General features: G+C 40.4%; 1 protein-coding gene across 2 annotated transcripts in view; it reads left to right on the top strand.

The window, feature by feature from the left end:
- necab3 (N-terminal EF-hand calcium binding protein 3) overlaps positions 1-12,027 on the top strand; it is a 77,075-nt gene that overhangs the window by 53,359 nt on the left and 11,689 nt on the right. For both annotated transcript variants that reach the window (XM_034695233.1, XM_034695225.1), the window contains exon 10: positions 9,651-9,704. In XM_034695233.1, coding sequence (XP_034551124.1) covers positions 9,651-9,704 — 54 coding nt within the window. The remainder of the gene's footprint in view (positions 1-9,650; positions 9,705-12,027) is intronic.

The following is a 12,027-nucleotide window of genomic DNA, read 5'->3' as shown; positions in this document are numbered from 1 at the left end:
TGATCTTTGAGCAGCCGTGTATATTCAGCCAACATGTAAACATTAGATCAACGTGCTGGAGAGCCGAGGCACATCCACTTCCTGAGGGGGCGTGGTCAGAGAGAAAACAGAGTGTTCTGATGAGGAATGAAGAAGAGGGCTTTTCAGGCATGCCAAAATCTGATTTCAAAGTGATTTATTGAGCACAAACTTTAAAGACATGTTTTGGGGACCTCTTAGACCGATATATATTGATGAAAAAAGCGTGATATGTCACCTTTAACATTGGTAAATCATTTTTTTCCGAAAAATTATTATCCTGGGAGGGGAGGAGGGATCGTACTGGATTATATCTCTCCTAACTTGGTTTTATTTGATCAGTAAAATTATGTACTTTAATTAATTAATCATAACTCGGATTTATGTATGTGTTAATTCATATCAGGGTATACTTTGGTCTTGTAAAGGTGTCAGAGTCGGACTTATCAGGAAATTACCTTGTTAAAAAGGGTTACTTAACACGAACCCCAGCTGAGCAAAGAGAGGAGCACTGAGATGGGTGAAGAGAGAAAGGGACATTGCACAAGAAGACACATTTCCTGTAACCTGATGTTGTGAAATAGTCAGCATAGCTTACCTGCAGTCAACGTGCATGGTAGGCTCAACTAAAGCACAATGAAAGAGACTGCTTCTGAAAAATTACTGTTGTGGACTCAACTTCAGAAAACAAGCTTTGTGTGGAAACAAGGGGAGTCACAACACAGACCAAACTGATTTCTTAAGTACTTTCATGCTTTGATTTTTATGCTTTTGGAATAAATATAGCTGATATAAAGCTATAAAGACATCTGTGCTCGGCTTGCAGAAAAACATCTAGATTTTTTGGCACATGAGACTTGCACCAGTAGAGTTAATATTCTGATCTATTAACATGCACGCCAAAATGAAAATCAAGCTGGAACTGTCACACAGCCAACAGGCTTCTTGTGTGAAGCACCAAAAAGTTACAGTTGGCTGTGGAAACGCAAGCAAAATCATGGTTTAGGCAAGGCAAGGCAAGGCAAGGCAAGGCAGCTTTATTTGTATAGCGCATTTCATACACGAGGGCAACTCAATGTGCTTTACATTAAAACATTAAAAGCATTGGAGACATTCAGACAGGCATAAAAGAACACAATTAAAATGACAAATATGATAAAACAGAAAAGAAAAGGAAAATTAGAAATATATTAAAAATTACATTAAAATTTTAATTTAAAGTGGGTTAAAATAATCTAAGATAGGAAGGCAGTGGCAAATAAAAAAGTCTTAGTCTTTGATTTAAAAGAGGTGAGAGTTGGAGCAGACCTACAGCTTTCAGGGAGTGTGTTCCAGATATATGGTGCATAATGACTAAACGCTGCTTCACCATGTTTCGTTCTGACTCTAGGAACTGAAAGCAGACCAGTACCTGATGACCTCAGAGGTCGAGGTGGTTCATAAAGTAGTAGCAGATCAGCAATGTATTTTGGGCCTAAACCATTCAGTGCTTTATAAACCATCAGCAGGATTTTAAAGTCTATTCTCTGACAGACAGGAAGCCAGTGTAGAGATCTAAGAACTGGAGTAATGTGGTCTACTTTTTTGGTCCTTGTTAGGACTCGAGCAGCAGCATTCTGTATGAGCTGCAGCCGTCTGATGGACTTTTTAGGGAGTCCTGTAAAGAACCCATTACAGTAGTCTAGTCTGCTAAAGATAAATGCATGGACGAGTTTTTCTGCATCCTGCTGAGACATGAGTCCTTTAATCCTTGATATATTCTTAAGGTGATAATAGGCTGACTTTGTAATTGTCTTAATGTGGCTGCTGAAATTAAGGTCTGAGTCTATGACTACACCAAGGTTTCTGGCTTGGTTTGAACATTTCATCTGTGCAGATTGGAGCTGAGCAGTAACCTTTAACCTCTTTTCCTTGGCTTCAAAAACAATCATTTCAGTTTTTTCTTTGTTTAACTGAAGAAAGTTCTGGCTCGTCCAGTCATTGATTTGTTCAATGCATTTACTCAGTGTTTGTATGGGACTATAATCCCCTGGTGATATGGTGATGTAAACGTGTGTGTCATCTGCATAGCTATGGTATTTTATTTGGTTGTTTCTTATTATCTGACCTAAGGGGAGCATGTAGATGTTGAATAGTAGAGGCCCCAGAATGGATCCCTGAGGTACTCCACATACGATTTTCATCCGTTCAGATGTGTATTTACCTATAGACACAAAATAGTCCCGGTCATTTAAATAGGACTTAAGCCAATTTAGTAATGCACCAGAGATTCCCACCCAGTTTTCAAGTCTGTCCAGTAGTATCTTGTGGTCAACTGTGTCAAAAGCAGCACTAAGATCAAGTGATACCAAAACTGAAATTTTGCCATTGTCTGTGTTTACCGTACAAAACCTTACCAAGCTGTGCTGAACCAAAGCAGGCTGTGCTGAACCAAAGCAGGCAACTTGATGGAAAAGCACCAATTGAGACAAACAACCATTAACGTACTCACACATATCTACTGGAAATTAGGAAAACCTTTCGAAACTGCCAACCATACGAGTAGTATGTGCTGATTTGGCCAAAATGTATTATGCAGTATGCCTAAACTACCCAGATGTTGTACTGATTATGGATAATTCTGAGTATACAGTGGACCAGTCCCCCTTGTGCACCATTTTCCACAATGAACAGCGCTAACCTTCTTCTTCTTTTTTTTTTCCATTTATGGCTGGTGGCACTCAGTTTTTAGTTTTTAGGAGCGACCTACTGTGTTTGAGTGTGGACCACAATTGTTACCAATACTAAATGCCAACGTTTAACAGTCCATTACATTTACAGTGAAGTAATGAGAAAGAAACACCAGTGAATCTTGCCACTTCCAGTTGTCACAGAGGCGATACCATAGACTGTATAAATAATGGACGTAGTATAGTTATTTATTACAACTGAATGAATAATGAAACTTGACAGAAATCTTTGGCGTAAGGACTCTATGGGGATAATTTTGTGAGCGTAGGATGTGTGAATTTGGTCAGCAGAAGAAATCCCCCTAGAGTCTAGACACTGGTGGTGGTGGTTAATGAATTCTACGAATTGAAGACTTGCGGAGACCAGGTAGAGATTGGGAGGTGGAGGGGTGCGCACCATCAATGCAAGAAGGAACTAGCTGGAGAGAGAGACACATTTAAAAAGACAGCAGAAAGATGATAGGTTGACGATAAGGGCGTGCCACTGAGCTATTGGATGACAGCCGCCGCTGATTAACCAATGACAGCTCCAGAGTGTGCAGCTGGAAGCGGGTGAGCTATTGAACGAGGGACAGGAGAGTTAAACGACTGCTGTGATTGCTTTTATAGTCTTCCTGTCTGAACTTTCGCTAGAGCTGCATTTTATGGAACAGCATTGGCTTCATATTTTGAGACCGGATGTTGCTGCTTGGGTGGTTTCAAAAACAGCCCATATTAATGGACTGTTGGAGGAAGCTGTAGTACCCTGACAGGGCACACACATGCTTAGAGACAACATGCAAATTCCACACAGAAAGGTTCCTGCCAGACCGGGGATTGAACCACCAACTTTTGTGCTGGGAAGCAACAGTGCCAACCACTGCAACATAGTGCATCCCAGACCCAAGGCAAATGAAAGCCATTGCACAAATCCTAGGGTGGTGTTACTGTGGTTACGTCCAGGCAGTCAATGCAGTACTTGTATAAACTGGTAATGGAATCAGATCAAGAGGAGTTAACAAAAGAGCCAAAGCTTTGTGTGGAGTATTTGTTGTATAGTCACAGGCCTCCCACCTGATTTTAAAAAAAAGGATAAAAAGAAGGAAAGAGTAATGCATTTGCTTTTCAAACATGTTTTGTTTTGAAGCTCGGGATGTTGAAGAGAAATGAGACAAACAAACAGCTGCAGATTGTGTAGCTCTTTAGAAGTATCTTTTGACTAGCCTGTGATGCTACATTAATGTGCAAGATTACGTACAACACCTGCTGTTGGATTGCTTTAGCGTCGTGTTTTCATCATCATGTCTGGGCCAGAGAAATGCTTTTATAGTTTCAGCTTGTGCAAGAAAAACACCACCTGCTTGAACAGACTTATTTTAAGTCTTGCAGGCCTTATAAACCATCTACTAGGTTTTTATGTTGTACATTTTTCTTCAATTCTGCACTCGGGGAATAATTAAAAGCAAGTTTTTGTGTATTTGTGTCTCTCAAAAACAACAAAGGGGCACTCAGCATGAGAAAATCAATGTTTTTGTAAAAGAAATTTTGCAGATCACTCATCTCATAGCCTGAACTCCACGACTCGTTCTCAATACCACATTTTTAAAAACTCTTTCACGCTCCCCTGCCCCATCTTCTGCTCCATCTCATTCTCTCTCCCTCCGTCTCTTTATTAACTCCTGTTATTTCCATCTTTTGATGTTCATTCATCCACTTCTTTCAGCCTCTCTGTCTTGAAGCGTTTTTCTCTCTCTGTCCAAAGTCTTCAGTTTTGTCAACCCAGACAGGCTCAGACTGCAATATCCAGGGCAGGCAATTCATAACCTGCAGGATTCTCTGAGTGCAATATCATCCCCCACACCTCAACATCACCACATCACACATGTTTCCTGCCCATCTCGCCCCCCTATCTGCTCCCTCACATGCAACAGAATGAGTTCTCTTCTTCGGAGGTTATGTTCTCTGTATACGCACACACACACACACACGCACACACACACACACACACAACCATAACCTTTAAGACGGAAAAAACATTCTGTTATTACCTTTACTGTATTTCATTATTCATAACATCATATCTTCATGGACTACATGCAGTATATACCCTGTGGATATGAGTTGCAGGATATAAATAGTGAGGTGAATTACATCTGTCGACTTTTATAATTTTAATCTGCATGCAGCAGTGTGATACAACGGACTTTATCCTATCATTCTGACTCGACGCTAACACACGGGAAACACAATGGTACTATCGAATGGATGTAACCTTTAAAGCCCTGCAGGGAATTTGTCCTGCAGAAATATCTTGCTGATGATAAATCACAAGCATAAGAACATTTAGGATCATTCTGCCAATTAGTTAAAGAAGAAAAATATCTCACAGTAACTGTGATCACATGCTTCAACTCATCAACTCTCCAGTTCAATCCAGTGTGTGTCTCATTGCGACCTGCATGCTTGAAGTAGATGCAAATGCCAACAGATGCAAATGTGATCAAGATGTAAGTGCCCAATACTTTCATCCTCAAAGGTTGATGGGATTAGGTGATGTTGACTATTCATGTCAAAAAGCAGCTACCGTTGGGTGCTGTTGGCCTAGCGGTCTAAGCATGTGACGCATATACAGAGGCTATGGTCCTCATCGTAGCGGTCGCAGGTTCAACTCCCGGCCTCGACCATGTACTCCTCCACTATCTACTCTCCGCATTTCCTGTCTCTCTTTGGCTGTCCTATCCATTAAAGATGAAAATGTTAAAAAATGTAATTTAAATAAATAAATAAAAGCAGCTGACGTTTTAGCCTGTCATGCAGAAATATGCAATGTAGTAAAAGTCTACCATAATAAGCGCTAATTTGTGTTTTTAAATTCCAATGTCCTCAAAAGTGATATTGTTTAACTTAAAAATCTAAAACGTTTGCATTTTTTACGCAATTATTATTTCTTTTTTTTAAGTTATACTTTAGACATTTTCGCCTTTATAGATAGGAGAGACTGGAAATGTGGGAAGGAGAGTTGGTTAAGATATGCAGCCAGTGGCGCGCCATGTTTTGCTATTTATAATAACTAACTACACACAGGTGTTTTTCTCGGCTTGATTATTGGTAAGCGGGGCCTAGTAGTGGAGAAAACCTCAAGATATGATACATACATGGCTCATGATGAGATAAATATTGCTATACATTGCACTATTCATACATAATTTCCTGAAAATAATTATGTAACTTTATGCTTTATAATTGATAACAATTTGATTTTTTTTACAATAATTATAACTTGCAACAGATGCAATTGTTATTTGTGTATAGTAATGACACTAAAGGGCTTTTACAAGTGTTGGTATTTATTCAAACCTGTGGCCATAGTGACAAAACTCCATTAAGACATGAAATTCTTAGAAAATGTTTAAAATCATGACGTTTTCTTTGAGTTTCTCCATAGAGATAAAACTAGATTGTCATAAAGATCAAATGTATTCTCAAAGCAGCCTTGAGAGAGCTGCTAAGGTGAAAACACTGTTACCCTGAAGGTAACAAAAGACTAGCTGACGACCTGAACAGCTTCTACTGCAGGTTTTCACACCCCACACCCGAACACTCTGATTTACCTGGCCCCCCCACAAGCCCCTCCCCACCCCCCTCTGACCCCCCACCTGCGCTGACGATCTGTGAAGATGAGGTAATCCAGCTCTTCCAGAGACAAAAGACCAAGAAGGCTCCAGGACCAGACGGCGTGTCCCCCTCCTGCCTGAGAGTCTGTGCTGAGCAGCTGGCCCCCATCTTCACAAAGATCTTCAACACATCGCTGGAGCTGTGTGAAGTGCCCTCATGCTTCAAAAGCTCCACCATCATCCCAGTCCCAAAGAAACCCACCATCACAGGACTCAATGACTACAGGCCCGTCGCCCTGACGTCTGTGGTCATGAAGTCCTTCGAGAGACTAGTGTTGAGCCACCTGAAAGACATCACAGGCCCCCTGCTGGACCCCCTGCAGTTTGCCTATCGGGCAAACAGGTCGGTGGAGGATGCAGTCAATATGGGTCTGAACTACATCCTGCATCACCTGGACTCCCCCAGGACCTACGCTAGGATCCTGTTTGTGGACTTCAGCTCTGCGTTCAATACCATCATACCAGACATCCTGCACCAGAAACTCACCCAGCTCACAGTGCCGGCCTCCATCTGTCAGTGGATCACCAACTTCCTGACGGACAGGAGACAGCAGGTGAGGCTGGGGAGCATCAAATCCAGCACCCGGACCATCAGCACTGGCGCCCCACAGGGATGTGTTCTCTCCCCACTGCTCTTCTCCCTCTACACCAATGACTGCACCTCAGGAGACCCCTCGGTGAAACTCCTGAAGTTTGCAGACGACACCACCGTCATCGGTCTCATCCAGGACGGAGACGAGTCTGCTTACAGACAGGAGGTGGAACAGCTGGCCCTCTGGTGTAGTCAGAACCATCTGGAGCTGAACCCGCTCAAGACGGTAGAGATGACAGTGGACTTCAGGAGAAGCCCCCCCCCACTCCCCCCCCTCACCATCCTGAACAGCACTGTGTCTACTGTGGACTCTTTCAGGTTCCTGGGATCCACTATTTCCCGGGACCTGAGGTGGACCTCCCACATAGACACAATCAGAAAAAAGGCCCAGCAGAGGATGTACTTCCTGCGTCAGCTCAGGAAGTTCAACCTGCCTCAGGAGCTGCTGATCATGTTCTACACCTCCATCATCCAGTCTGTTCTGTGTACCTCCATCACTGTCTGGTTTGGCTCTGCAACCAAACTAGACAAACACAGACTGCAGCGGACTATAAGGACTGCAGAGAAAATCATCGGTGTCGACCTGCCCCCCATCCAGGACTTGTACCGGTCCCGGGCCAGGAATCGGGCAGGGAGCATTACCGCTGACCCCTCACACCCTGGACACAAATTCTTCAAACTCCTCCCCTCCGGCAGGCGCTACAGATCACTGTGCGCCAAAACAACCCGCCATAAGAACAGTTTCTTCCCCCAGGCTGTCACTCTGATGAACACTAAACCATAACAGTGTCATACCTGTCAGATAAATACTCTCTGTAAATATACATGTAGATATACAATGCAACAATTCTCAAGCAGAATTCCATATTTCTATTTTTTGTACTATTTAACTTCTATTTTATAATGTAAAACTACCTCTGCAACTCACCACTGCACTTTATCATATTATTTTAGCCTGTACATATTAGTCAAGCTATTTGTTGTTTCTTTGTATTTATAGCTAAGGTTATTGTTATTATATTTTCATTTTATTTTTTATTGTAGTTCTTATTCTTATTCCTATTCTTATGCCTTGTACAAAGAGAGCACAGTTTACCAAAGTCAAATTCCTTGTGTGTTCAAGCATACTTGGCGAATAAAGCTGATTCTGATTCTGATTCTGATTCTGATTCTGATTCTGATAGGAGTAGTGAGGAGGACTTTAAGAAGTTTAAGAGTTTCTCAAGTAGAAGAGAAAATGCCGCAAAGACAGTGAATGACAGCGAGTTAATTAAACCCTACATAGATTGGATGGTTCAGCGATCATGTTTGTGTTAGCATCTCCAAGCTAAAGAAAAAATGCAATATCACTGTTATCAAACTAAAGTGATCACAACATTAAGAAACTGTGAAAGTGGAAAATGCTTCTATTGTGGTTTGTTCTCACAGCAGGTGTGCCCCATGTGGGGAGGCTCATTAATAATGGCTGAGCAGAGCTATAACATAGGCAGAAACAAAATAATTAAAACAAAAGCATTGGAAGGTTCATATTAAACATGACACAACACACTGAAGTCAATGTTTTAAAGAGAAAAGAATAGCACATATCCCTCTCTCTCTTTGATAATGTACTGTGTGCAGAGCAAGTGCAGATCACACACTACTGTAGTTTATTGACCTTAGATGCCAATCATGAATGATTAAAAAAAGATAGGTAAAGTATGTGTAGGAAACTTTAACTAGCAGCATGTGAAGAGGTAACTGTGCAGTTGGCATGTGTTTTCAAACATTTTGTAAGATATTACATTTATGGCTTACAGTTTGTTCAACAGAGCTAGCTCTGAAAGGTTATGTCATGTGATTTAAACAGAATTTAGTCTCTTCACTTATGGGCATCTGGCTATCACATTTAGAATACTCTCAGAAAAGCTCTCTGGGTTTTTTTTTTAAAGTAAACTCAAGACTTACCTTTTTAATCTGGCTTTTAACTTGGAGTAATTTCTTTATAGCCCTGGACTGAATTATTACCATTATAACCATTGTTTATGCATCATTTTTATTTTTATTTTACTCCATCATAGTGATTTTTTTCTGGGATTCATCTGATTTTATTTAATTGAATTATTTTATTGTCATGATTTTATTTTATTCTATTTTCATTTTATTTTTCTGGTGTTTATCTGATTTTATTGTATTCATTTTATATTAATCTATTTTTTATTTTGTTTTCTGGTATGTATCTGATTTTATTTAATTGATTGATTTATTGTAATGATTTTATTTTATTTTAATTTTTTAGGATTTCATATAACTATCCTCTATCTTGTATGATGCTGATATAATTTAACCTGTTGCTGTTATTTTCTGTCCCTGCTGACCTGAAGCACCTGATTGTGCATGCACCGAAAAGTGGCACGGTCAATTTCCCAACTTCCACATTGGCACTTTGTGAGAGGCATTTCAACTTTGATAGTTTGCAGTTTAGTTTGATACCACCAGCAAATAACCACTGTGAAAGGGAGTCAAAAATAATGTGTAATCTACTTGTTTCGTTGCATTTGTTTTCATAAGCTGCTCCTGCTGTATCAGTAGTTTTGCACAGCCCCATACGAGTTAGCTATCACTATCATTGCTCTCTCTTAACAGATCCTTCTTATATTTTTTACTCTTTTGTTTCAGAGTCCCAAGTTGGAGCCGCTGAAAGAGGACACGCTGGCCGGCACATACAAGTCTGTAAGTCTGCACAGATTACAGATCAATAAAGAGGCACTCGGCTTAACCCTCCTGTTATGTTCGTTTCTTAGGGACAGCAATAATGTTAATGTTAATAAATTAACAGGAGACACCTCTTCTGTCACATGCTGCCCAGATTTTGATGCTGTATTTAGCTGGCTTGGAAGGCATATATTGCCTAAAATGGAAGGAACCTCTGAATGCATCTAGCCTTTCATCCATTGTGACATTAGGGCCTGGGTTATAGAGCAGTGGAAGTTGCTCTACCCACTTGTCCCTCACTGTTCTTATGGCTGACAGCTTGTCTCTATTCGATCTCAGCTCCTGCAGTCAAATGCCGAGTGCCAAGTGTCCTTGGGCAAGACGCTGAACCCCAAACTGCTCCCTCAGTTGTTCAGCTGTGTGTGAATGTGTATGAATGAGATTAGCTAGTACTGATGGTCCCTTACTATAGCAGCCTCTACCATCATTGGGTGAGCGAATAATGTAGAAGAGCTTTGAGTGGTCAGAAGACTGAAAAAGAGATATATGAGTACAAGTCCATTTACCATTTACTATTTATCATGACCTGCTCAAAAGCTGACTTGATGTCTGTTACACGAGTCACTGCCAGAACCAAACTCAAACAAACAGAACCAGAACCAAACTCAAACAAACAGAACCTGAACCAAACTCAAACAAACAGAACCTGAACCAAACTCAAACAAACAGAACCAGAACCAAACTTACACAAACCGAACCAGAACCAAACTGGAGCAAACATTATTAATGTCCTCAGTGGAGGTTGGCATTGGCATCTCTCTCTCTCTCTCTCTCTCTCTCTCTCTCTCTCTCTCTCTCTTTATGCGAGCCGGCTCTTCTGACCATGACACATCACTACCCTGCTGAGAGTCCCCTCAATGTGGTTGGAGTTTTATATGTTGATTACACTAATTAAGGCAAGTAGAAGAAGTTTCATACCGAAAAAACACTTAACAATTTTTTGGGGATTCTTGAACTTTGAAAAGGGTCAATCTGACCCTGAACATAACAGGAGGGTTAACACTCAAGCTAAACACATGAAGACCACTTTGTCAGGTTTAAATGGGACACCTTGAACTAAGTCTTGTAGAATAACACTAATTGGATTAGCAGAAGACAAACCTAAAAATGTCTATCTGTGGTGTTAGGCTGCTGATTAACACAACATTTTCACATTTTGAACCACACCCTGCAAATAATTATCTTGTGATTCAGCTTCACTTCCTCCTCCTCTAACTCTCTCCAATTCTGTTCACCTCCAGTAGTTACAGTGTGTTCCAAAAAGCTGCATGATATAATTTTGGCTTTTTTTACAGCTGCTTCAGCACTCATTCTCTCTGGACAATGTGTCTAACTCGCCCAGTTTGCTCACTGTCCTCATTTTCAAAAGTCAGGCGGCACCTCTCTTTCATTCTCAAGCCAAAAAACAAAAACACCTGTGAAAGCTGTGCTAATCCCTCTCTGTTATATCAGTATACCAAGTCAATATACGGCAAGACTGAAGGTGATAAATTGACTAGAGCCTCATTATGTTCACATGGTACAGTTTGAGTATATTTGACATAAAGTTGCAGTATGGAAAAAGACACTATCATTTCATGAGCCACTTCAGAGGTGTGAAAACACCCACAGACTACACTGACAGTTATTTCAAAGCAGTATGATGAACTATAACACATCAAGGTCTGTACTACAAATTTTCATACAGGTTGACAAAGGAGGGAAATTAAGGAGTTAGTTAAATTCACCTTCTAAGGACTTAGAAAAAAAACCTTTCAAAATAAAATCCAGTGAAAACACATTATAACCCTAACCAAAACTTTGGACACCTTCTCGTGCAATGGTTCTTATTCATTTTAATTATTTTCAACATTGTAGATTAATACTGAAGACATCAAAACTATGAAATAATATTGTTTTGCCGTAATATGGATTACAACAGTAGTCAAATAGGGCTATCCATTTGGTACTAACCCTACCTCTGAACAACACAACTAATGGTCGCAAACACACTAAGAAGGCAAGTCATTCTACAAATTAACTCTTGACAAGGCTCAAGTTAATTTGAAACCATTCCAGGAGACCACTTCATGAAGCAGACTGAGAGAATACCAAGAGTGTGCAAAGGTGTCATCCAGGAAAAAGGGGGCTACTTTACAGAATCTAAAATATAAAACACATTCTGGTTTGTTTAACTCTTTTGTTAATTCAATAATTCCATATATGTTATTTCATAGTTTTGATGCCTTCAGTATTAATCTACAGTGTTTCAAATAATGAAAATAAATAAAAACCCTTGAAT

The sequence above is a fragment of the Notolabrus celidotus genome, chromosome 1 (assembly GCF_009762535.1).
Source record: "Notolabrus celidotus isolate fNotCel1 chromosome 1, fNotCel1.pri, whole genome shotgun sequence".
Taxonomy (NCBI): Eukaryota; Metazoa; Chordata; class Actinopteri; order Labriformes; family Labridae; genus Notolabrus; species Notolabrus celidotus.
The sequence above is the reverse complement of the archived record's forward strand: the minus strand, read 5'-3'. Positions and strand labels throughout refer to the sequence as shown.